Source organism: Melopsittacus undulatus, chromosome 5, assembly GCF_012275295.1.
Source record: "Melopsittacus undulatus isolate bMelUnd1 chromosome 5, bMelUnd1.mat.Z, whole genome shotgun sequence".
Lineage (NCBI taxonomy): Eukaryota > Metazoa > Chordata > Aves > Psittaciformes > Psittaculidae > Melopsittacus > Melopsittacus undulatus.
In genome coordinates this window covers 52,396,830-52,422,771 of record NC_047531.1, presented here as the reverse complement: position 1 = coordinate 52,422,771, position 25,942 = coordinate 52,396,830, and the positions used below count along the sequence as shown (strand labels likewise).

The window sequence follows — 25,942 nt, the reverse complement described above, 5'->3', positions numbered from 1 at the left end:
GTCTAGGAGCAAGCCCATTGGTGTACAACAGATTGCTGAAAGGATTCTGTATTTCATGGTTTTGCTGTTTCTGTTGTTGGGTGGTTCTCTGTTGCTGCCCTGGAATGTCCGTGCTTACGGGGAATGAGACATGAAAATCCAAAGCAATTTTTGTGCATTTAGGATTTATTCAGGCAGTTCAAAGAAACCCCTGTATGCAAATAACCTAGTGCTTCAGGTTTTTTCCACAGAAATGATGGGGATATGGTTTGGCTGAAAGGCTGTAAGGCTGGGGTGGTGCCCATGGTGCAAACTTAGCCAAGTTACCTGAACAAGTAGTTCTGCAAGGAGAAAAGATGGGCAGAAATTGCTGGCTCTGCTGGCTGTGTAACAGGAATGGTGTGTTTTGTGTGGTGTAAGCTGTGGGTACTGTGGTGTGCAGAAGGGGACATTTTCAAGTCACATGAGGTTGTTTGCATAGAGTACCAGTTGCAAATGCTAATTAGAAAAAGGCTTGAGTTCCTTCAGTTGAACTCAAGTAGTCACAAACTGTGCATAGTAGAATGCAGTGTATTTCCAAGGGGGCTGATTCTCAAAGAGCTGGCTAGTTAAGGGCTGCTCTGGACCACAAAACCCCCTGTGTATAAGCATATTCTCTGATATTGAAAGCCAGAAGGTAATTTTTCTATAAGAAAAAAATAAGTAGAAGTTGCTTCTTAAGGGGAAATTGTGAAGTTTGGAAATTTGCCATGGCATATGTGTTCTAGTGCATACTTGATTAGCGATAGAATATGCTAGTCAGTACTGGATTTGTGAAACTTTTTTCGTCTTGTCCGAAGACTTTTGATGAATATGGCACACAAAATAGGTTTTACATTCCTGTGAGCAACAAGTAATGATTTGTTGCTGTGGTTGACTTAGATAAATTTCCCTCTGCTTTCAGCATACTTTTAACTGTATGAATAGCCTTTTGAAGGTGGTAGAAATCCATATTAAGTTTGCCTGTGAGATTCACTTGCTGGAAGGCTCTTCGTTTAGTGCACAGGTGTACAGTAGGTAATTCAGGGCACCATTTTCAGCTCCTCTGAGCAATGTTGTCTTCCATTAGACTTTAATTTCAGCATCTTCAAGGTGAAGGCATTTTTACCATAGCCTGGCAGCAAGTTAATGTATGTATTTATTTTTTTAAGTTTATTTTCTTCATTAGTCACTCAGATTTTGCTCTTGTCACAATAATAACTTGGCAGGAAGATTTCTGCCCTTGTTAGAGGCTGTTTGATTCTCTTGCCAGCACCTCCTAAATAATATGCTTCTGTTGTGCATATTGCTGTTGCTCAGTTATATTTGTTACTCTGGATCTTTACTGTAAGAGAAGAGAGAAGCAAAGTTGTGGTTATAGATACAGGAAAGAAAAGAACATATAAGCAAGGAAATTATTTGTTACCAATATTCAGGAAAAGTATTTGGAAACTCATCTGACAGGTATTCATTCTACTCGGTCCTGGTGAGGCATCACCTGGAGTGCTATGTCCAGTTCTGGGCTCCCCAGTACAAGAGAGATATAGAGCTGCTGGAGGCAGTCCAGTGAAGGGCCACACAGATGATAAGGCCTGGTGAAAGGAAGGGTGGAGCCTGCCTTTTTTCAGCGATGCCCAGCGACAGCACCAGGGGCAATGAGCACAGGATGAAGCACAGTTTGTTCCCTCTGTACATCAGGAAACGCTTTACTTTGAGGGTGACTGAGTGCTGGCACAGGTTGCCCAGAAAAGCTGTGGAGTATCCATCCTTGCAGATAGTCAGAAGACAGCCGGACATGGTCCTGGGCGACCTGCTTGTGGAGGGGGTTGAACCAGATGACCTCCAGAGGTCCCTTCTAGCCTCAACTTTTCTCTGATTTTGGGTTACTTTGTCATTGTAGCGTCTTCCCTCCCCACCTTACCCATTGCCAAGCATTTATGTAAATTGTTGATACTGGTTGTAGTCCAGTACATGTTCAGGAAGACTTCTGGTGGGTTAAAATTGCCAGAATGACCAATTAATAGAAGTTGCATTAAGCATCAATGAAACCTCTTTCTGAAGGTAATCCTGAGATGATTCCTTAGTTTGCTGGGAATTTTCTGTATACACACCCACATTAACAGCATGTTACCAGTTATACAATAACTAAGCATCCTAAACTTTTACATTGAACAGGTTAATGGAGATAGTGTTGATCCAAGCTTGTTCTTTTCACCAAGCATACAACTAGCCCTTGCCATCTTGAGAAGAACAAGCAAAATCCAGGAGTCCTTTTCTTTGCTAGTGGTTGGCAGTCCCGACTTCAGTGACATAAATTGATTGCCAGTTGAGAAGCAGGCTGACCTCCGTACTTGCCTCAAGGGAATTTACATATAGAATACTGAAGAGCACACTCCTCATTTCATGTCCCTCCATTCTCCTGACTCTTTGTAGTTTGGGTTGCTTGCTCCTGAGCAGACTATTTATGTTTGACTATAGCTTCTTGATGAAATCTTTGTTCTGGTATATGTTCTAAAACTTGGGCTAGAAGTGAATCAGTTATTCATACAATCATAGAATGGTTTTCTATGTGCACTAGAGGTAAATGTATTTTTCAGACTGTGTCCAAGGTCTGTAAGAAAATCTGAAGGTTACACAGAGTATAAAAGTCAGGTTATAGAAGGTGCTGTTTAAGATGAAGACATTATATTCCCATGCTAATAGAACACTAGGTCTAGGTTTTGTGAATGTTGTTTATACAACACTCCTGCACCAAGCTTTGTAGTACTGTAGAAATTGGGTTGCAAAGTCTGGCAAGGAAAATACTTAATATGATTTCAGTAAACATGAAAATAAACTGTTCTTAAGTTGTTTATTCAGTGGTTCCCAAATTTTAAAACCAAATGTCATTTTGCTCTCTTTATCTCATATCACTGACAGTGGGTGAATAGGGTAGCTTTGTGCACTCTTTTAGTGATAATTAAAATACTTTGTTATGGACTTCTGCTATTAAGTGTCAAGAAAATGAGGTTTTGTTTTTTTGTTTAAGGGCGAATTCTGTAGCCTCTTTTGATTTTAAAAATCTTTTTTTTCTTTTAGGTGTGGAATATCAAACAGATGATTAAATTAACACAAGAACATATAGAGGCACTGCTAGACAAATTTGGAGGAGAGCATAACCCACCATCGATATATTTAGAGGTAAGTTTACACTGAAATGAATGTGATTAGATTAATGGTATGTTATCTTAACGTTATACGAAACATCTTATGTTAAAATGGAGACTACCTGTAGTTAAAGAGAATATTCTCCTTGTGTATTAGAAGCTTAACACTTTCCCTGGAGATAAGGAGAAACTGTATGGGATTCCTGGTACACATGAATAAGGCAAGATCAGTGGCATAATCTGATAGTTATGTTGGTGCAGTTGAAATGTCAAGTATCCTTTTTAGGTGCTGGGGGGAGGAAGATTATGTATAATAGAAATTGTCTCTTTGAAAACTAATTGTGTGGAATCAAAAAAAAAAGGTTGTAGGGTGGAGTAATATCTTTAAACTGAGTTTAATTTGTAAACTAACTACAAATTAAATCTCTCTATTTTCGTCACTCCAGATTCATGAAGTTTCATTGACATAAGATCATTAAGTGCTTAAAAAAGGACTGCATACATAAGTTTGATCTGTTGGGAATTGAATGGTATCACTTGCTCCAAACCCTGCCCTTTTCTTGGTTCTTTCAAGTACTGAAATAACTGGAGGTCAAACAGATTTCTTTTGTAGTCTTTTCAATTGTGATTGCTGCCTAAAGGCAATGGGTAATTAAAAATAAAGATCTCATTATTTGAGGTACTTCTGGCTTTTATCTTAATATGTCAGAGCAGGGCACTAGCTTGATTGTACAAATGTTGACATAATGTCCTTAACAGTTAAGGTCAAATGAGGCTCTCTAGTTGCTTTGCTTATTGCTAATGTGAAATGAGAATATTGAATGAGCAATAATCACTGTTTAAACCACTCAGTGATATATTAACAGACCTCTGTTTTTATATAAACCAGTTTGTTCCATATGTGTTCCTAATATTGCAACATATATATTTGTTTCATTAGATTGTGTGTCAAACTTCAACAATAATGAGTTTAATCTGTACTAAGTCTGGATTTTAGGTAGTGAAATCATTAATTCATTACACCCATTTGTCACCTGTGTCCAAACTAGAACTGAGAGCTCCACACTGGAAGCTTTTTGATTATTCTATAGTTCATTGATAGAGAAGTGGGCATTTACAGTCATAAATGCATAACAGGAAGCGATTATAATCGTGTAAAGAGTTGTATTAAGTCTGAAATATTCAGTGACTACAGATTATAAAGCTTAAAGTAGATTTGCAAGTTCAATGTTTCCATATGCTACTGAGATGAAACTGCCTCATCAATATGGTAGGGAACCCCTGCAAGGTGGAGCAGCATGTTTCTCTGCTGCATGAGTTCTGGTGGATCGTGAAGGCCTTGTGAGAAGTAGTGCTGGTGCTGACTAGGGACCAGTAAATCATTGGGAAGAAGATGGAAGTGACTTGGATTCTGCTTTTTCAGTTGAATTATCCCTTGAGACAATGAAGTCCTGTGAAAAGAGCCTACCATCGTTGAAATGAAAAGCCAAGGGATTAGTTTGCTATACTGTCTGTAGCTTCAACTTGGTCATGATGAAGTCCAGTGAGCCCCAAAGATGTGGTTAAGCATAGGGAAAGGGAGGAAGGAGCAAGAACTTTCAGCTGTGTGCCAAGAACCTAGGAAAGGAGGTGTGAGAAGAGAGGAGTTTTCTATTTGGCCATTATCTTAGATTAGATGATTCTCAAATGGACTGATTTAAGAGAATAGGTATAAATGCTGCAAACCTGACATTTCTTAATGTGTAGATTTTGTGTGATAGAACTCAATTGTGAAGGGAACAAAAAAAGTGTATTACAGAGTAAATGAGACAGTAAGAAGCAAGATTACTATCTACCCATGACTTCATTTCAACCCAGTGAAGTTATCTAGTGTGTTGTGTGCCTTTTCACACTTTTTTTGCTGCTGTTTGGCTTGGTCAAGAAGAGGGGTTGCTATCTATTGTGAGAATTTACTTTGCAGCAATTTCCCTGAATCTCATCTGTCACTGCTAGAGCTAGTGTTTTGATTTTCTGTATTCTTCTACCTGTCAGTAAAAGGTCACAGAGCAGTCCTGGTAGCAACATGGAAGGACAAAGCTGTATCTAAAAAGTTATGAAAGTAGTGTGATATGAAGTGTGGAAGAACACATTTGCTTCTAGGAAATGCAGAACTAAGAAAGCATAGGAGTTTTGATATGAATAGAAATAACAGGAGAGCATGTAGAATACATGTGAGTAACTTAAGTGGTTCAATAGATGACCTGTCTGACATCTGTTAGAAATAGCTAACTCTATGTACAGAGCCACTGTGCAGTGTTGGTCCTGTTGCTCAAGATTCATGCCTGGGCATCATTATGGATTTCTGTGCATGACATCTTTTTCTCCCCAGGCTTTCACATCTAGGCTATGTCTAGGTCTTGAAACTATGATCTGTGTACTATCTCTGAAGTGTTTGAACAGGAAAGTAATGTAACTGATGCTCTGTCCATTCTCTTCTGACTTCTCTGGTTTTACTCTTTTGCTGAAGTCTCAATTCTGGCTGTAAGTGTAATGTTGCTCTGCTTTTACCCAGAATCTGTATGAGTAACCTTGCTAGTCTGCTCCTTGGAGTGCATCATCTTTCCCTTTGTTTCCTTTGAATCATAGAATAGTTTGGGTTGGAAGGGGCTTTTTAAAGGTCCCTTCTGCAGTGAGCGTCTTCAACTAGGATGAGTTGCTCAAATCACTGTACAGCCTCACCTTGAAAGTTTCAGGGATGGGGCATCTGCCATCTCTCTTGGCAACCTGTTCTTGTGTTGCACCACCCTCATAATAAAACATTTCTTCCTTATATCTAGTCTGAATCTACCCTCTTTCAGTTTAAAACCATTATCTCTTGTCCTATTGCAACAGCCCTGCTAAAAAGTGTCCACCATATTTCTCAAAGGCCTCCTCTAGGGTACTAGAAAGCTGCTATAAGATCTTCCCAGAGCCCTCTCTTCTCCAGGCTGAACAAACCCAACTTTTTCAGCCTTTCCTTGTAGAAAAGGTGCTCCATTCCTCTGATGATTTTTGTGACCTTCCTCTGAACCCACTCAAAGAGTCCATGTGTTTCTTGTGCTGAGAACTCTAGAGCTGAACACAGTACTCCAGGTGGGGTCTTGGGAGAGCAGAAGAGAAGGGAAAATCGCCTCCCTTGACCGGCTGGTCGTGGTTCTTTTGACCCTGCCCAGGATACAGTTGGCTTCCTGGGCTGCACCTTGCTGGCTCAAGTCTAGTTTTCATCCACCAGTACCCCAAGTGCTCTGCCCCAAGGCTGCTCTCAATCCCTTCATCCCCCAAGCTTGTTTTGATGCCAGTTTTAAAATCATTCCACTGCACTGGTCTCTTTGCATCTTCCTTAAAATGTGAGGGACTGTTAAGGACTTCTGTAGATTGTGCCTGTTGATACCTCTTGGGTGCTATCAGCAAGCAAGTTGTCTGCTTCTCTTAGCAAAAGTTGGAATTAGCCAAAACTAGTTCCTGAGTTAAGTACTTTTGCTTTCACCCACATTGCCTTACCCTGTTGTAAACATCTAGTTTTATTGTAATGCTTTCTGGCTTTTTGTTACACTCTGAAAAGCTTGACAGCTATCCATCTGTCTTTCAGTACAATAGAATTTGTTCAGTTTTTTTGTACTCTGCATAGCTTTTATATCTTTCATTTCTTACGGATCTTACCTGCTGCTCATGTTCACAGCACTCGGAGTGTCCAGTCTGCTGTTTCCTGGTCTGTGTTGGGGCTGCCTGTGTAGACCTGTCCAGTACAGATGTAATTAAATCTGGCAACAAAATTGACTTTCAGTTGAAAGTGGAAAGGAAGGGGTGGGGGAGCAGAAGCAGGTGTGGGAAAGCCAAATAATTTAACAGGAAAATTAATTCTGCAAATTGAATATTAGAAGGATATAGTAAAATTATTTGTGTATTGAATATAAAACATACACCTCATTTAAAAATAGAAAGGAACTTATGCCTTAGTTACTGTTGCGTAAGAAAATAGAAGCTTTTGTTTCTGTGCTTGTCTGAGAGTACAAAGACAAAAATTGGGGTATTCTGCAGATTTTTTTTTTCTTTTAGTTCTGGTGAGAGTGTCAATGTGTTTTACATCAAAAGAGCTTTAAAACTGATAGCTGTTGTTGCAGCCATCATTTCAGGTTTCATCAGTTGACTGTGAAAGAGGAAGGCATCTCTTGATTGATGTGTGCTATGTTGAGTTCAGCTTATATTATTCCTGCAAGAGGGGGTACTGGGATTCAACGGTATATCCATCTTCATCCATCACTCCTCAGTGACGGCCTTCTAAAGGTGACTGTAGAGCATGGGGAGGAGGGCCTGCAAGCCTGAGTGGGCTAGGAGTGGAAACCAAAGCTGCAGAGAGATTTCTGAGTGTTCTGTGCATAAGGTATAGGGGTAGGAAACAAAATAAATAGAAGAAAGAAAAGAACATTTCTCATTAATGACAGTTTTGTTCTAATTGTTATAATTAGTAATAGCTAGGGGAGTCTTATCAATGTTCTCTAATTTGATTACAAGAAAAAATTTTCTGTTTGTTCCAGATGGAAGAAATAATGAATGTAGTAAGCAATGGCTGTATTAAAATCTAAAAATGGCTTGTAGCTAAAATTCTTTGGGCAATCCTAGTTCTTAACTTCTTCCATCCCCCGCATGCTTGCGTGTATCTCAGATCTAACAGACCCCTGGAAATCATTGTCAAATGTTTGAAATAACTACTTGACTCAGTAGATGTAGAAATATCATTAATAGCATTTCTCTTTTCTTCTGGAAAAGAGGCTGCAGGAGCTCCTAAGTAGGTTTTACCACTCTTTTTGGAAGCACTCTATCACAGCAGCTGAAAACATCAATGGTTTTTGTCTTCCCACATAATTTCTTAGTGCGTTATATCTGTCCTTGAAGTACTGTTTCCCAAAATACACAGTTTATGATTCACTGTGGAAAAACCCTTTTCTTAAGGGTTTGTCTGAGCATCGTAAATATTGGAAGTCTTTACTGCAGAGAAGTCTAATATTGTGATATGGGGAACACCTGGGGTTATGGTTAAAATATGCAGTTGCATATTATTATAAAATGGATATAAAGAATTATTTTTTTTGTCTCTGTGACCAAAGTACTGATGAAAAGAATAACTTGAGTTTAGGAGAGGAGAATAAAGATCTGTGCATTTCAACTTAGCATTGGCAAAAAGTACTGTTTACAAACTAAAATGGGTTGTACAGATTCCGACTGGCCAAAAGCAGTCAGCTCAAACTTGGAATGGAGGGATCTTGCTTAAATTACTTAATCAGATTTGTTAGCCTTAGTAGAGACTTTGTTCAGGGAGGCCTTACCTATTTAAACTTCCAATATGCATTGTTTGTCCTTGCCTCATAGTCATGTGCACAGTATTACCCACTAAGGTCTCATCTTTGAGAACTTAACGGGAATTAGCCCATTTGCATATAAACAGTTTTTCATGTGGTATAAGGTTGCATCATGGACTTGTAGGTTACTTCGTTTAACAGTAAGAAATAAGCTGCCTGGGTTTTTTTGTTTCATTTTTTTTATTCAAACTCCACACAAACCTAAGCAGTATACAGATGCATAGGTAGCATGATAGTGGTTTCAAAGTACATTTTAAAACAACTCAGCTTTCTAGTGCTGTCTTGAAGGGATCATCTTCTTTCCTACTCCTGGAACCAATTTAAAATGAGACTTGTGGTGGTAGAGGTGTGTTTGTCCTCAACTACTGTAATGATTTTTTTTTTTCTCGTAACTTGTTTCCTGGATTATTAAATGTATCTTACTCAAAGGCCTTACTGTTGCCATGTTTGAGAGTTGGCTGTTGAATTTCAGGAGGGTATTTAATTCTTTATTCCTGTGTATCTGAAGAATCCATGCAGGAGGTTAAATTAATTAATTGAAGAAGATTACCTCTTTGCTGGTCTAAAGTATGCCTATTGCAACAGCAGGCAGATACAGTCTGAAATGGATCTTAGTGCAGAATCTCAGGTTGTTTCAGACTGTTCGTGGGATTCCAGGAAAATACCAAGTCTGAGTGCAGGCACTGGGAAGTGTGGCAGTCCTCTGGGGAAATTCAGATTAATTTTTACCAGGCTCCTAACAGATGCTGATCAAATGTGTTGGACCAAAACTGGAGTGTCTAAAGTTAGACTAAGAACAGATTTAGCAGTCTTACTAAATGAAGAAATCCTGACGTACGTTACTGTCTATCTTCAGCTCCCATTTAACTTAGTGGGATTTGCATTTGATCAACAGCCTAAAAGGTCAAACATCTTTTAAATAGAAACAGAATCTCAGTTTCAAAGACCAGGAAACTATAGTTTAGGCTTTTAAGAGCCTTGCACTGTGTGAGTAATATCTAAAATTAATGAAGGGGGAGAAAATGTTAAACCCAGTTTACCTATATGAGTTTAGACTGAGTTGCTAACCAGATGTGGAGAGGGACAGGGAGAAGGAGAAGCCATATTTCGCTACTTGGTTTTGTACCAGCTTAATTTAAAAAAACTCAAATATTTGACTTGTTGCTTTTTGTTTTCGTAGATGGTATTACTAGAATGTGCAGCCTGGTTATGGCTCAAGAAAGCAAATTTCAAATATAATATAAAGAATATGTGATTTTTTTTTAATTGATTTTTTTTAAAATGCATATTTAGAAAATCTCTTAACATCTTGTTGACAGAACTTTGGCACATCTGTAAACATCATGTAAATTCTCTTGACTTCTGAGGTCAGTTTTTGTCAATAGGTTGCAGCCTTTAAGGAGTAACTTTAACTCTGTGTCTCCTGAGTGAGCAGCAGTTGTGTTATGGCATGTATATAAGCATGCCAACTTTTAATGCTTTAGATGGACTTGGCAGCTTACCAGGCCTTTATACGTTTTGCTCATTTGAAGCCTCAGGAGTATTCCCCCATGTGTGAGACTATATTATATGATATGCATATATACTTATATGCAATATAATTAAAAATAACTTTTTGTTCTATTTTGGATGTACGGATTTTAATATTCAGTTTTTCATATATGTGTCAAACTTTGAAATTCATACTAAATTGGTAGCCCTTTATTGATCAGTAAAAATATTGGCTGAGGATAATATATGTTGTTAAGGACAGTCCTTTTTTGGTAACTAATAAACACTGGAGGAGTTGAAGAACAGAAGCCTCATGGCAAGAAGCAGCACAATAATCAAGACAAATGTAGTATGTTGAACCTGGGACAAGGAGTCCATCAGTGCTGGAAGGTGGCATGAAGAAGGACCTGTCTACTCGTGTGACTGACTGCACTGGAGTGCTGTTCAGCATGGAGAAGAGAAGGCTAAGGAGGAACCTGCCAGGCCTTTGCAATCCAAAGAGAGGGCCAGGCTTTTTTCAGACATGCACAGCAAAAAGGGGAAGAGGCAATGCCACAGAGAGTATCAAGTGAATTTCATAAGAGAAAATTCTTCACTATGAGAGTGGGTTTTGAGCCCTGGAACAGGTTGCCCAGAGGTTGTGGAGTGTCCATCCTTTGATACTCTAAGAACTTGCAAGACCCTGAGCAACCTGACTGAACTTAAAAAATACCTCTGTGTTAAAAAAGTGTTTGGAGTAGATGACTTCAATGGATACCTTCCAACCTTTTTTTTCTTCTTCCTTTTTTTTTCCCCCCTGTGATTCTATGTCAAGCTGAAAGCAAGATTTAAGTTTTCTTGTAGAACATTACTCAGTTCTTAATAGAGTGTGTAACTGAATGGATTTCATAAACTTTGCTTCTGAAACACCTTTAAAATCCTTAATTTAATGAATTGCTTGAATGTTCAGCTTCATCTTCATGGTGTGAATCCTCTGTAAACTTAAAAATAAGGAGCTTTTTGTTTTTTTTTTTTGAAAAACAAGCTTAGAAAATTTCTTACAGTTGACCCAGAGGACCTTGACTGACTTGAAGTTTTGTGTAGTTCTCGATGCCTGTCTGCTGATATGGCCATGGTGCTGCAGGGATCTATTGTAGATAAGCCAACTCTGCAGCATAATCTTTATTTTAGCTAGGAATACTCGGCATTACAACTTGCTGTTGTAATACTCTTTCAGTTTAATTCTGTGGGATGGTTCTGTGTTTTGGCTTGGTGCTGTTGGCTGTGTAGGGTCTGTGGGTGCTAGTCGTCAGCTGAAATCAATGTCTTGCCAAAGTAGTTAATCTTTGAAAATGGGATTTTATTGTTTCTGTTGTTGCTCCTTCTGTATAATTTTTTTTTAAGAGAAAAATATATTTAAAGCCTACTGATGCATTTCTGGTTCCAGTATATTTTATTGCAGGATATTCTTGTAAGATGTTGGGTAACAGTATAATACTTGAGAGCTTTTGTCTCCATAAAAAAGAGAGCTTTTCATGCTGAACTTAATGATATAGAACCCAAAACCAGCAGCAGCTCCCAGTGTTCCATGCTCATTGTTTATTCTCTTAAGATAAATCACTTGAGACTTGGAGTTTGCATTAGTGACAGATTAAGCTGCCAGTGTAAACATTGTAGGATTGAGTATTTTGAAAGATGTGTGTAATTTTGTGAAGGAACTAAGCCCACAAGTATCCGGAAGCAATGTAATGTTGCATGTGTTCAAATAATATTTTGCAATGTTCATGAGAAAAGGAAGTAAATATTTAGAAAAGCATTGGTGAAATGGTAACAGTTTATGATTCTTAATATTTGTTTACTGAAAATAATTCTTGACACATGGAGCTATTTACTGGAATTTGTATGAGAAGTTGATCCTGAAAGTAGGAGAGAGACACTTATGTTACTGTACAGCCCCAAAATGTCATTATTTATAATTGGGTAACCTTTCAATTTACTTTTGACAGTAGAATTGAGCTACAGTGAATATGGTTTGGTTTAAAGCTTCCAAATTTGGAGTCTGTTTGTGAAACACTAGACATGCTCAGTTTAAATAGAAACACTAAGTAGTTCTAAGTTTCCTGCAAGTAATCTCCATATATTAAAAATGGACACTTAAAATTGAGAATTTGAAATTGTGTTCACCACAATTGTTTGAAATGCACTTTCGTAGTCCTCACTGTCAAATTACCATTCTCTGTTAACACTGTGGGGATAATGGCACAGATTTTGAACATAGGCTCATCCTAGGGGATGCTAAATCTTCATAAAAAGGTGGGGGCCAACCACTGTTTACTCAACAAAATCAGCCTGGGTTAGGTGAACTTGCACGTACAACCGGAGAAATAAATCTGTAGTATAATGTAGTATTTGTGGCAGCATTACTGATTGCTAGTTACTTTTTTCTGCTTAAGTTTTATTTATATAGATTTTTTTTTTCCAGTTGTAGACCCTTTAGACTTTTTGGTCAGTTCAGGTTGCCTATAACTTTAACAACACGTTATGCACAGAAAACACGAGGAAATCAAATTAAAAGAAATGCTATGTTTCTGTATCGTAAATATCCTTTGTGGCATTGAAAACAGACAAAGCAGCTTGGCAGATTTTGGTTGTGCCGCAGAGCTAAGTAGAAAATCCTGTTCCCTACTGCTTAGATACTAGGTTTGCAAGATCTTTGTTTCCTTGTGTCTGTAAAGGTCTAACATGTCCTTGGTTAACACTGATATGTAGCATGAAACACATGTTCCTTAACTGACTCAGACTTTTTAAGATACTCTCTACTGACTTTCATGCTGAAAAAATAATTCTGATAGTTACATACAGATAAAAATTTTCTTGTTATAAAAACAAAGTTGGTGGAAATAGTATTTAAACAAAAATGTGTACCAGTTATATATTTGCAGTGTAGAGCTTGACAATAGCATTTAACTTAGTGCGTGAATTTAATATTACTGGATATTTGTTTATTTAACAAACTTGGTCAGTGTGCAGTCAAGTTTTTTTTTAAACCTTGGTGTAAAATCAAATTCTCATACAGATGTTGCATTCTTTCAAAGAATCACTGTTACATGTTTATGGATGACTTTGTAACAGGGCAAACATACATTAAGAGCAAACTTAGCTGTCTTGTAACTGAAAGAATTTTGTATTATCTGGTGTTAAAGGGACAGTGCCAGAGGTGAATAAAGGTGAGCAGTGAACTAGGTGAGCTCAGATACAGATAGTAAAAACCAGATTTCAGCTTTCACTTAATTACTACATTAGATGTATTAGCTGTCATTCCAACAGTATGATAAATTTAGCTATAGCACAGCAATTTGGCAGTGCAGCTGACAACATTTGTAAAAGGCTGCTGTGGTCCTTAAAATGGCTTTGAATTAGACTGTTTAGTGCAGGTGCTTTGAAACTGTGACTTATGGTGTCTTTTATCCTATTACCTGTTATTTTTATTAAATAATGCTTTGTTGGTTCAGCAGGTTAAACATAAAGAGTTCAAAGCCATTTCTTCTTTGTATCCTAGTGAAAAATTTCACCAGAGACTTTGTTTATGTTGCTGAGAACTTTGAATTAGTTTAGAATGTGTTTTGTTACATGTTCATTCTGACTTTCCGTTTCTGGTTTTGTCTCAGGCTACTGCATCATTAAAACAGCTGCTCTTCCTTCACAGGCCTATGAAGAGTACACCAGCAAGCTAGATGCTCTACAGCAGAGAGAACAGCAGTTACTGGAATCCATGGGGAATGGAACTGATTTCTCTGTCTCTAGTTCAGCTTCAACAGACACGGTTGCATCATCTTCCTCATCTAGCCTCTCTGTAGCACCTTCATCCCTTTCAGTTTATCAAAACCCTGCTGATATGTCACGGAATAACCCCAAGTCTCCACAGAAGCCTATTGTTAGAGTCTTCCTGCCCAATAAGCAAAGGACGGTGGTGAGTCAGATTCTGTTCACGTACTTGTAACCTCGGTATTTCCTGTATCTCTCTCCCTCTGTATGCAAAAGTTAATTTAGGAGCTGAAAAAATACCTGTGCGGAGGTTAAAGAGGTGGTACAATCAGTATTTGTACTCTGCACATTCAGTTGTTTTGATCTTTTGAATGTTTTCTAGGGGGTTAACACAGATGTGTTAACAAAGATGTGTGTTACACCAACAGTACAGAATACAAGACTTTTAGAAGTTCTACAACAATGAAGATACCTCAAAATTTAGATATTTAGTAGTATTGTTTGTGTGTAAATTGGAAAGATATACTCTGGTCTGGTCAGCAAATAATACAAACTAATGGTTCAGCTTCAGCTCAGGGAGTGAGCTGATGTCTTTTTACTCAGTTTTACACACAATTAGATCCAGTTGCGTTACTAAGTTGAACTTTTTTACAGACTTAGTAAATTATCTCTGGTTTAGATCTGGGAAATGATGCTTATAGGAACTCTTGAGTGTTGTTATTAGTGGCCTTTGAGCTGAAGTTTTATTCTCTGGAAACTTGAAGTAGTTCTCATCTTATTGAGAAGACGAGGAATTTCTTAACAGTGACTCAATATATTTACTCTGTTTTCAGTATTTATTGATCCTACATGTAGTCTATTGAAAACTAAGGAAGTTTCAAAAGCAACCACAGTTCAGAATTAAAGCTTACAGTGCAGGTTTAGCTGCCAGTAGTCAGGTAATAGGGTACTAGCCTAAAAAGGACCCAGCAGTTTTCAGTGAACACTGACATTACTTGCTATGATAGACTTCCTTCATAGTCTCAATGGATAGAGAAGTGCTGCACACTGCATGCATCTTAGTCTTCCTTCATAACCTCTGGCTTTAAAACCAGACCTGTCATGTCTTACTTGTACCATTAAGTGTGCTGTTTGCTTATGTAGCCATGATGGTAGTTTAGGGTTTCTAAGTATATAGGATAGTTTCTGGTATGATGGGTTGAAGCAGGAAGGAGACTGCTTGTGAAAATACAGGGTAACTGCCATTAGGGTTTCACCTCCCATCCAGTTTGCTATTCCATATGGCTGTTAAAGTATGGATAAAATGTGTCCTTACAACCAGGTGTGTAGCTGGGAGAAGAGAGATGCTGTGAAAGTTGCAGTGTTGCAACAAGCTTCCCCCACCCCAACCTTAACTGCTTTCAATTAATATCTACTTCTGAAAGAAATCTTACTTAATATCACAATAATATTTTCAGTCTTTACTTCCAACCACAGACCCACTTTAGGATGGGAGAAATCTTGTCTTATGTTAGGGAGTCTATTTTTATCTGGGAATGCAGTGACAGTTCTTATAATGACTTAATTTAAAGTGACTGAAATTAAGTTGGTAACAGAGAACCAACCTCTTTATTTGTCTCTGAAGCAGTCCCAAGTGCTACAACAGCCTTCTGCTATTTGTTCAGAACTGTTAAAAATGCAGGAGATGGGGAGGAGGGGGAGTGCCTACGTTGTTGACTAGCAGCTGCCTTGTTGCTTGAGAGCTGTCTACATTTTTTTGTTTATTAGTAGTATTGTTTGTGTGAAGGAGCAAGCAAATACATCTGTTTGAATTGGCTCCAGTTAGAAATGTAATGTGAGAAAACTGTGGAGTACTGTTGTGGTTTAAGCCCAGCCAGCAACCCAGAACCACGCAGTTGCTCGCTCACTCCCCCACTTTTTCTCCTCCTCCCGGAGGTATGGGGAGGAGAATCAAAAGAATGTAACTCCCATGGGTTGAAATAAGAGCAGTCCAGTAACTAAGGTATAACACAAAACCACTACTGCTACCACCAATAATAATAATAAGGGAAATAATAAGGGAAATAACAAGGGAAAGGAATACAACCTTTCACCACCTGCCGACCAATACCCAGCCCAACCTGAGCAGTGATCTGGGCCTTTCAGGTAACTCCCCCCAGTTTATATACTGGGCATGACGTGCTGTGGTATGAAATACCTCTTTGGCTAGCTTGAGTCAGGTGTCCTGTCTCTGCTTCTTCACGGTTTCCCCTCCTACCTGGCAGAGCACGAGACTGAGAAAGTCCCTATTACTTAGCAACAACTAAAAACATCGGTGTTACCAGCATTGTTCCCAGATTGAAAGTCAAAAGCACAGCACTGCACCAGCTACTAAGAAGGGGAAAAATGACTGCTACTGCTGAACCCAGGACAAGTACAAAGAAATTAGACCATATTGATCAGTGTAAGTAATTTTGGTGCATAATTAGGGTAACTGATGTCAAGTTTTTTTGTATGTGTCATGGTAAAGCACAGTGCTGAACAAAGCTTTTCCTAATGTAGGAAAAGGTGAGTAGGTGCTTCCTTGGAAGCCTAGCCAGTATGTGGTAGACCCTACTGGCGCTGACCAGTTAGCAGTTGGAAGTCAGCACCTTGGTTGAGCCAGTGACAGAGCAGGATTAGAACATAACTTTTTTTGAAAGCAAAACCAAGTAGCTAGCTTAGCTGGTTGGAGTGGAATTGATGAATATGTAGCATCAGAAATTGAAGATTGTTTTCCCTCTCTTGTCAGCTTGGGAAGGGATGAAGAGAGATTTCCTTCACTGAACAATCTCTTAAAAAAGATTTTGTTTGCTGTTTTCTGCTGGGGAAAAATGTTTATCCCCTATAATACAGAGAGATAAATGTCTGAAATACTTAGACTTCCTCTTTCCTCAGTGGTTTTGTTCAACTGGCAAGTTAAGTGTCCTTTGGAAGAAGCATTCTGTATAGATGTGCCCAGGATAAGTCTGTGTGGGTGCATTTGTTTTGTTGTGTTCTAGGCCACAGAGAAGGATGTTGAACTAATAAAAATGCAAGAAGGTCAAATTCAACCTGAGGCCATTGGTTGTTTTGCAGAACAAAATGATGAGACTTATCCAAACTGTGGGTGGGAGAATTTAGGGAAAAAATAGTTTAGAGCTTGTTTGGGTTAGGAATTTAAATGGTTGTGGGGTGGATAGCAACAAACCTGCTAATTAAGGGAGAGCTTCCTGGATGGGAGAGGGATGTAAGGACTGACCTTGAGTTGGCTGTTAGAAGTCCCAGAGATTTAGATGCTGAGACTTGGGTTTGGCGTGAGAGAGATAGTCCGGAATGGGAAGCAGATGATAGTGTGTCAGCACAAAACGAAGTTGACATTTACTGCTGAGATTTCTGAGAGAATGCATGGAGCCAGAAGAAAATGCAGCCTTGTGGAATCCTTAAATAATTGTGTTGTGGACTAGGGTGTTTGGTTGTTTTTTTCATATGATGTGATTATATGTTTGAAGGTGCCAGCAGAGAGAGAAAAGAGACAGAATATGACACTCATACAAATGAACAGGAGGAGACACATTGCTGGTTCTTGGGAATGGGTAGTAATTCAGGGAGAATGAGGATTAGCAATTGATTAGAGGTATGGGAAGAAGCCATTAAAAATCAAAACAGGGTAACTTCAATTTAGTGTAAGAGGCAGAAAACTGGGAAAAGTTGAAAATGAACTGAAGGAGCTCCAGGCAATGAGCATAAATAGCTCATTCCATTTATTCCATTTATTTATCCATATCATCCCAGATTACTGGAATACGATCTTTGTATATGGGAAAAGATTTAAGCCTTTTTTGGGTGTTGCTTCTTGTTGTGTGATTATTTTTTTTTCTCCTTCTTTGAATGTTCTTTGCGTACCTGGATGAAGTATGTTTTGCATGTCTTTAGGACTTCCAGTTTGAAACTGATAGGCTTGGGATAACGAAAAAATGCCTATTCCCAATTGTAAGGACTGTTCTAAGTTTTGCCTTTCTCTGTAAAAGTTGACAGAACAGCTAAAACTATTTTACAGTGTCAGCTATTAGATTGCTTGGGTACTGTAGAACTTATGACAGGTTTCCTGTGGCACGTAAGTGGTGGCTGGCCCCTTGCAGTAAAGTGTTCTGAGACCTTTAATGGAACATAAATTTTGTGGATGTATCTGTAGTGTCTCTATTGCACTGAAAGAGTACAAGAATAGGGCAGGCACATGTAATATTTTCCCAAACTCCTCTTCCAAATTTGAGCTGTTTCTCATTCAGGAATTTTATAAGTTTAAGCATCTTTTGATTGGAAACCCTCTGTCCAGTCCCTATTAAACCCACACTATGGATACTAGAAATTTGTGTCTTATGGTATGGAATTCCACATGCATGATTCTGTGTGGTGTGAGTAATCATATTCTGTGTTATCTTTAAATCTGCCACAGGCTAGCTCTCATTTTAATATATATACACTTACATGTTTTCTTGTACTGGAGGAAATAAAGGCTTCTGAGAGAAGCCATTTAATACAAGGCCTGGTACAAAACCAAATAGCTAAAACTAGTTATAACTGCTTAGAGGAACAATACTAGGTTTCTGATGTAGTGAAGTGTCAATCGTTAAAGCCCATCTGGTAACTCGGATCCATGCAGCCAGTCACTTCTCCCCTTTTCCCCGCACTCTGGGCATGGATGGGGAGGAGAACTGAAAGAATGTAAACCCCACAGGTTGAGATAAGAACAGCCAGTAACTAAGATACGATACAAAACTGCTACAACTACTACTACTAATAGTAAGGGAAATAACAAGGGGAGAGAATATAGACCCAAAACAAACAAAAGTGATGCACAATACAATTGCTCACCACCTGCCAACCAATACCCAGCCCAACCTGAGCAGTGATCTGGGCCTTTCAGGTAACTCCCTCCAGGTTATATACTGGGCATGATGTGCTGTGGTATGGTATACCTCTTTGGCTAGTTTGGTTCAGGTGTCCTGTCTCTGCTTCCTCCTGGCTTTCTGTGCCTTTCCTTCCTTGCAGAGCGTGAGACTGGAAAGTCCTTGATCAGAGTAAGTGCTACTTAGGAACAAATAAACACTGATGTGTTATCAGCGTTGTTTCTCAGGTTAAAGCCAAAACAGCATTGCACCAGCTACTAAGAAGAAAAATACTCCAGCTGAAACCAGGACATGAAGTCTAGTAGGAAAGAAGAGAATATGACAGGGATACTTCTAACTCAGGTTCTTTATGAACAAGATTATGTATATATTTTGTTTGATATTAGCAGCCTTAAAGGATTTTGATTACCTAAGAAGTCTCTTCCAGCCAAGTAGTTACAGTGTGGGAAGAAACAATCTGAAAGCAAATTAGATGTCCTAAATGATTATGAGAAGTTAGAAGTTGCTCTTGATCTGTACATAGCCTGGTGCTGCTTGCCACACACTCCTAGCTTCTAGAGGAAATGTTTGCTTTGCATTTTCTGGCCTTCTTGGTGGAGTGGCTTAAAGGGTGGGAAGGAGGTTGCTCCTGTGCTCAGGAAGTTTATAGTGGGACCTCTTGCAGTTCCAGTGCTTGGTGTCTTTTTGAGCATGAACAAGGAGTGGATTTGGCCATTTTGAATTTAATTGCTGTTCAGTGATGGTCTGAGTAGCCAGTGGAGGAGGGGAGGAAGAGTAGCTGGTGCTGTTCCTACTTTGGGAAAGCTTGGTAGCCTTCAAGTACTTCAGGTTGTCCTCACAGTCTCAATAGGATCAGATCACTGTGTGTGTTTTTTACTCACCATGAGGTCTAAAATCTTCCTACAGCAGCTTTGAAACGAAAAGAAATACGTCATTTGTTTGGGTTTGGTTTTTTTTTTTTTTAATTTCCCTTCTATATTCAACTATAGATTATGTGGGGTTTTGGCATTCTTTGTTTTATCTTTAAGAGTAATTAGAAACGAGCTGTGTAAAAACTCAGCATGAATTTGGGCCAGTGAAGCTATTCTCCGCTTTCAGTGTTGGTATGCTTCATGTAAGTGTCATAATTACATATGTATTAGAAAGTTAATGAATATTCTCAAACTGCAAAAAATGAGACACAGGTTTGTTTTTTTTAAAGGGAGAATTTCTCTTTTTAAGGCTTACAGAAACTAACCAGGATTGTGAATGCTGTGCGTGAGGGCAACACCTACTTCAGGTTTCTCACCCTTGTCACACCTTGGTTAATTAGTACATCTGCCTTTTAATTAGACAACCAATCATGGTCTTCTCTGCAGTCATGAAGACTGGAAGAATAGGGTATTTTTACCCTACCTAAATTCTTAGCATATATTAATTCATCACGCATGCCCATCTGGGATCCTTCAAAAGTTCTGGCTTTAAGTCTGGTACTCGATGCATCTCTTGTGACTTAAGATTTGCATCTTGCTTTCTGCAGTTTATGCTGTGAGTTTGTGCCTCAAGCTTCCTGAGTAGTAAGCGTTGGATTTCTGTAGGCATTCAAGCTGTCCTACCAGTTTCACCTGTCAATATAAGGAAAATCAAGAGAAGCAATGTTCAGGCAGGTGAATAAACTAGTTTGTTGCTTTTAATTACACACCTGGTTTAACATGATTAGTTTTTTCTAACCAAACAATTAAAAAATTCCTGTGTCATATCAAACATGCAGCAGAAATTGAGTTTACTTGTAGCCTGTGCCAATGGATGCTTGCTGAATGTATCTGCATGCTTTGGAATTTTATGCATCATATGAACAGACAGGTAATATGCAGCATTTACTTTTAAGTGAAACTCACTTGATAGCTTGGAGGTTTTTTAAGTACTTGGATCATCTCGGAAAGTTACTGGCCTACCTAGCCTGTTGCTGAAAGGCAAAATCAAATTAGAAACAAGTTATCAGTTTTCACTGGGAAGAGATTTAACTATGGAAGACCTCCTTTAGGTTGTCAATAAGCAAATGAAATTCTAATGCATCAAAGAAGTTGTACAATGAAATAGGCTTTACAAGCTACTATGAGTAGTCCCTTTATGTTTAGGTGTCGTGGTTTAAGCCCAGCCGGTAACTTAGGACCATGCAGCCGCTCGCTCACTTCCCTCCTTTTTCCTCCCCCCGCTCCCAGAGGGATGGGGAGGAGAATCAAAATAATGTAACTCCCACAGGTTGAGATAAGAGCAGTCCAGTAACTAAGGTATAACGCAAACCACTACTGCTACCACTAATAATAATAATTATAAGGGAAATAACAAGGGAAGAGAATGCAACCGTTTACTGCCCGCCGACCGATACCCAGCCTGACCTGAGCAGCAATCTAGCCCTTCCAGGTAACTCCCCCCAGTTTATATAGTGGGCATGATGTGCTGTGGTATGAAATACCTCCTTGGCTAGCTTGAGTCAGGTGTCCTGTCTCTGCTTCCTCCCAGCTTCCCCTCTCCCCTGGCAGAGCATGAGACTGAGAAAGTCCCTGGTTAGAGTAAACATTACTGAGCAACAACTTAAAAACATCGGTGTTATCAGTGTTGTTTCCAGGCTGAAAGTCAAAAACACAGCACTGCACCAGCTACTAAGGAGGAGAAAAATGACTGCTACTGCTGAACCCAGGACATGAGGAAAGCCTGAAGAATGTGTCTTTGAGAGGTGTTCAATGAAGCAAGGTGAGCAGTAGTGCTACAGCAGACTCTACTGGGATCTGGCTTGAGTGGAGTTAATTTTCTTCACAGCAGCTCCTACAGGTCTGCTTTAGACTGGTGATCAAAACAGTGCTGATTTCTGAGCAGTGCTTGCCCAGGGCCAGGACTTTCCCCATTTCCACTGCCCCTTCAGCAAGTAGGCTGAGGAGGGGACACAGCAGGGACAACTGATTGCAACTGACCAAAGGGATATTTTATTGTGTATAACATCATGCTCTGCAATAAAACAGAGGGGAGTTTTTTTCCAAGGTTACCATTGCTTAGAGGCTGGCTGGGCATCAGTCTGCTGGTGGTGAGTGATTGCTTCTGCATCACTAGGAATTTATTCTTTTTCCCTCCTTTCCCCCCCCCCCACTTTCACTTACTAAATTGTCTTTATCTCAGCCCAGGAGTTTTCTTGTTTTCATCCTTCCAGTTATCTTCCCCCATCCCACTGAGCGAGGAAGCAGCTGGGTGGTGCTTAGCTGCTTACCAGGGTTAACCCACCACACAGGCTAAACTCAGTGTTGGATAAATTCAAAGTAGTATGTGTTGAAGAGAAAGTAATTTAATCTACTTCAGTTTTATTGACACGCAGTCTTAGATTGCAAAGTCAAACAATATTGAAAGCTTGCTATTATAAAATGGCTTGTCATCTGGAATGCTTTGTGCAACATTGATTGCTACTTTTTAAGAGTGTTCCTGAAATAAGGAGAGCTTAGTGATTTCCTAAGAGATGGAAAGTCTGTCTGTAGGATGTAATGAATGATAGAAGAAAATACTCTTTGGCATGTGTTTCCTTTATCTTATGATATGCTAGGCAGGCACTCAGTGAAACAGAACGCAAGTCGCAAATCTGAAAAGAATCAGAAGAAATGTTTTAATTTCATGTCTGGTAAGTCATGCCTAAATTCATGGCTTCTTGTGTTGCTTAACCAACCAGAACTTTAAGATTTGTAGAGAACATGTATATTACCTGGAGATGAGAGTATCTGTTTTTAGGATCAGTTGCAACAGTTCAGGGAGAGATGTAAATTTTAGCCCTTCTGCAGTACAGTTTCTTGCTTCCCTGCCTTTAAAGCATATGGAGTGTGATCATACTACACAAGTGGACTCTGGAACTGACCTATATGAGTTATTTAAACTATTTTGAAACTTAAATTTCTAATGTGTGTGGGTTTTGGAGAGCAGCCAGCTGACAGTTTTGTCACTTGAATAGAAAACTTAAAGGTCCTGGGTTTTGATTCACATATAGTGGCTACAGATATTTTTCTAGATGAGCATTTCTCTCAAGTCTGAAGTCTAAAGCTGTATTTTTCCACTTTTTTTTTTTTTTTAAATGAGTGGGTCTACTATAACCTTAACAATGATCAGTGTTCTTCTGAATGCAGTTTGGGAGCTGTCCCTCAAAAGGTTGAAAAATGATAGTGTATGGAAGCTGCTGTTGACTAAGCACAGCAGGTTTGATCCAGTATGGTTTAGTGATGGTATACTCTTGACATAAATGAGTCCATTGTGTTCTACAAATGAATACCCCTTGACTGTGTTGGAGGTGCGAGTGGGTGCTGGTAACTGATGTCTTTGCAAGTTAAATAGGATGCATTTGATGGAATGGCAACAGCTTTATAAAATGGGTAAATTCTGTTTAACTTCCCTTGGAAACAAGACTGAATGCAGTGGACTTGTCTCCCATTTGTCTTACTAATGTGTTCCATTAAGAATGTATCTTCTTAAATGCTGCTTTCTCCTGGAAAGTGGCTGATTTGGTTAAACATTCACCTTTCATACCTAAGATGGAAAAAGTAAATGTGGAGCTCATGTGTATATTTCTTACCATAAAACCTAACATGTTGGAAAGCAAAACTAGTTACTTGGCAAAAAGAAAGCTTAGCTTATTTCTGTCCAAAACACTGAATTCTGTGAGCACATTGCTGGCATTTTTAGTCTCATACAGGTACTGCGATAGGAGAAGGTGTGATCTTTTCAAGGTGTATGTAAGTAAATCAGTACTTTGAAGTGATAATTCAAAGTACATACTACTTGGAATATTCTCAGTATTGTACCTAATACTCTGTTTAACTGTCTAGAATTTTTCTGAAGCTCTAAATTATGTTACTCATACCATGCATTCATGCACACATACCACTTGGCTAAAGTGAGCTGAACTGCAGTAATAAGCTGAGGAAAAAATTGAACCAGCTGACTGTGAGAAGTATAACACTAGATACTCAGAGCTGTTCAGCTTCTCCACTTTCAGAGAGCACCTTTGTGTTGATTTTTGAAGTGCTTCTCAGACTCTTCAGTTTCTTTATTGCTGTAAGATACTAGAAACGGCACTGGTGTAAGGAAGTGTGTTTAACTTACTGAGACTATGCCAGTTTCTGCTCTGATGGTAGAAAAGTGATGTAAGAGTTACTTAGGGATGTAGCCCTGAATTTCGTACTGAATTGGGAATGACCTGATTTACAGAAATAAATGATACATTATGCATTGCTTAAATGTGTGGCTGCAATACGAAATATATCTATCAGCAATTTGTTACGAATGCTTATTGTCCATAGAAATAGTTTACATGATTAAAAGAAATGAGAAAAGTGCTAAAGTTTGTTTGATCTGTCTAGGTAATAAGACTCTGCTTAGAGAATTTTTGGAATCTGTAATAATTTTCATTTGTTTCTTTGGGACTTCATATTGGCCAAGTTGAACATGTGGTTTGGTGTTTTCCTGAATAACTACTTACCTGATGCCAGATGCACAAAGAAATTACTACCTCTGGCATATTATTAAGCTACATATCGAACGCATCGTACAGTCTATATTGGCAGCTTCTCTGCTATTCCTTAGTATTGTATAGCTGTAATCTTTCATGCTTTTCTCATTTGAAAATTGTTTGCTGAATAAACTTGCAAATTATAAAAACCTACACCTTTTCTGATTTACAAATCTTAGGTATGTGAGTAACTTTAAAAGAAAATCATTAGCAATTACAATTTAGGAACAGATCCCACTAATTCAGTAGCATGAATTTCTAGGTGATAATTGTTATGAAACATATTTAGATTCATAGTTATAAACCAGAGGAATCTAAAGGTGCATGGATGTGGGCAAAATGGGTTTGAAATAATACTAAGCATTCTTTGTTTCAGTAAAATGCAAGTTTTATTCAGTTTACAATCACAAGGGTGCATTTTTTCATAGGATCATCTAATGATTTGGGTTGGAAGAGACCTTAAAGCTCATCCGGTTCCAGCCCCCTGCCACAAACAGGGACACCTCCCACTAAACTAGGTTGCTCCAATCCCCGTCCAGCCTCTCCTTGAGCACTGTCAGGGTTGGGGCAGCCACAACTTCTCTGGACAACCTGTGCCAGGGCTTCACCACCCTCATAGTGAAGAACTTCCCAATACCCAGTTTGAATCTCCCCTCTTCCAGTTTAAAGCCATTTCCTCTTGTCCTGTCACTACATGTCCTTGTAAAAAGTCCCTTTCCAGATTTCTTGTAGGCCTTTTAGGTACTAGAAGCTGCTCTAAGGTCTCCACTGAGCCTTCTCTTCTCCAGGCTGAACAAACCCAACTCTCTCAGCCTGTCTTCATAGCAGAGGTGCTCCAGTCCTCTGAACATCTTCGCAGACTTCTCTGGACTTGTTTGAGCAGGTCCATGTCCTTACTATGTTGGGGGCCCTAGGGATGAACACAGGACTGCTGAGGGGATCTCAAGAGAAACTGATTCTGTCAAAAATGCTGATGTGTTTTGGTTAAAATGTTCTGAGGGAATCCTGTCAATGCTTTTGATGAAATTGATAAACGCAGCTTGGTGCTCGCCTGCCCACTCTGCTGGAGCTGTTGGCTCCTGGCAGGCACTCAGCAGGATGGGGGACTGCACTGTGCTGCGGCTCCTGCTCCCCATGCTGCAGGGCCCTCCCTCCAGCTGGGGTGAGTAGGAGGCTGTCCTGAAAATCCTGCTTCAGGGAGCCAGTCTGCTAGCAGGGGAAAAAAAAAGAACTTGTTCTTTGTTTTGTGTTCTTTCTTAAGATTGAGTTGCTTTCCAAATCAGTGTGTCGGAGCAGGATTTTTTGTTAGCACTGCCATGATTTCGGTGTGAGAAGAGGATGAGGTGGGGGGAAAGAGAGGTTTTTAGAGGGAATGCTTTGCAGGGTGGGATTTCTGCTCTGTAGCAGGTGCTGATAGGGTCTGAAGGAGGGTGCTGGAGAGGCTGCATGCACAGATGGTGATAGACTGTACTGTACCAGTCTGAGAAAATGATTAATCAGTATTACAGGGATATATTCTAGTATTTAGTTCTTTTAATTTAGCCTTTTATTTCTCTGCTCAAGAGTTCTGTAAGAGAACGTTCTAAATGTGATGCTAGTACAGGGTCCTGGTGATTTTTGAAAGTAATCAAAAAAGTTCCCTAACTGTTCTGGGTGGGTTTTTTTTGGGGGGGGGTGTCTTGTTGCAGATGGCAATGAAGAGAGCAAATGTTCTGTTTCTATTGTAAGTTGCATAAATATGTCTCAGACTTTAATTAAGGGGAC

At 39.2% G+C, this 25,942-nt stretch overlaps 1 protein-coding gene across 1 annotated transcript in view; it reads left to right on the top strand.

The window, feature by feature from the left end:
* The window catches only part of BRAF (B-Raf proto-oncogene, serine/threonine kinase), a 69,187-nt gene that overhangs the window by 12,325 nt on the left and 30,920 nt on the right, over positions 1–25,942 (top strand). Inside the window, exons 2-3 of the mRNA XM_034063070.1 lie at positions 3,076–3,177; positions 13,695–13,958. Of these exons, the coding sequence (XP_033918961.1) occupies positions 3,076–3,177; positions 13,695–13,958 (366 nt within the window). The remainder of the gene's footprint in view (positions 1–3,075; positions 3,178–13,694; positions 13,959–25,942) is intronic.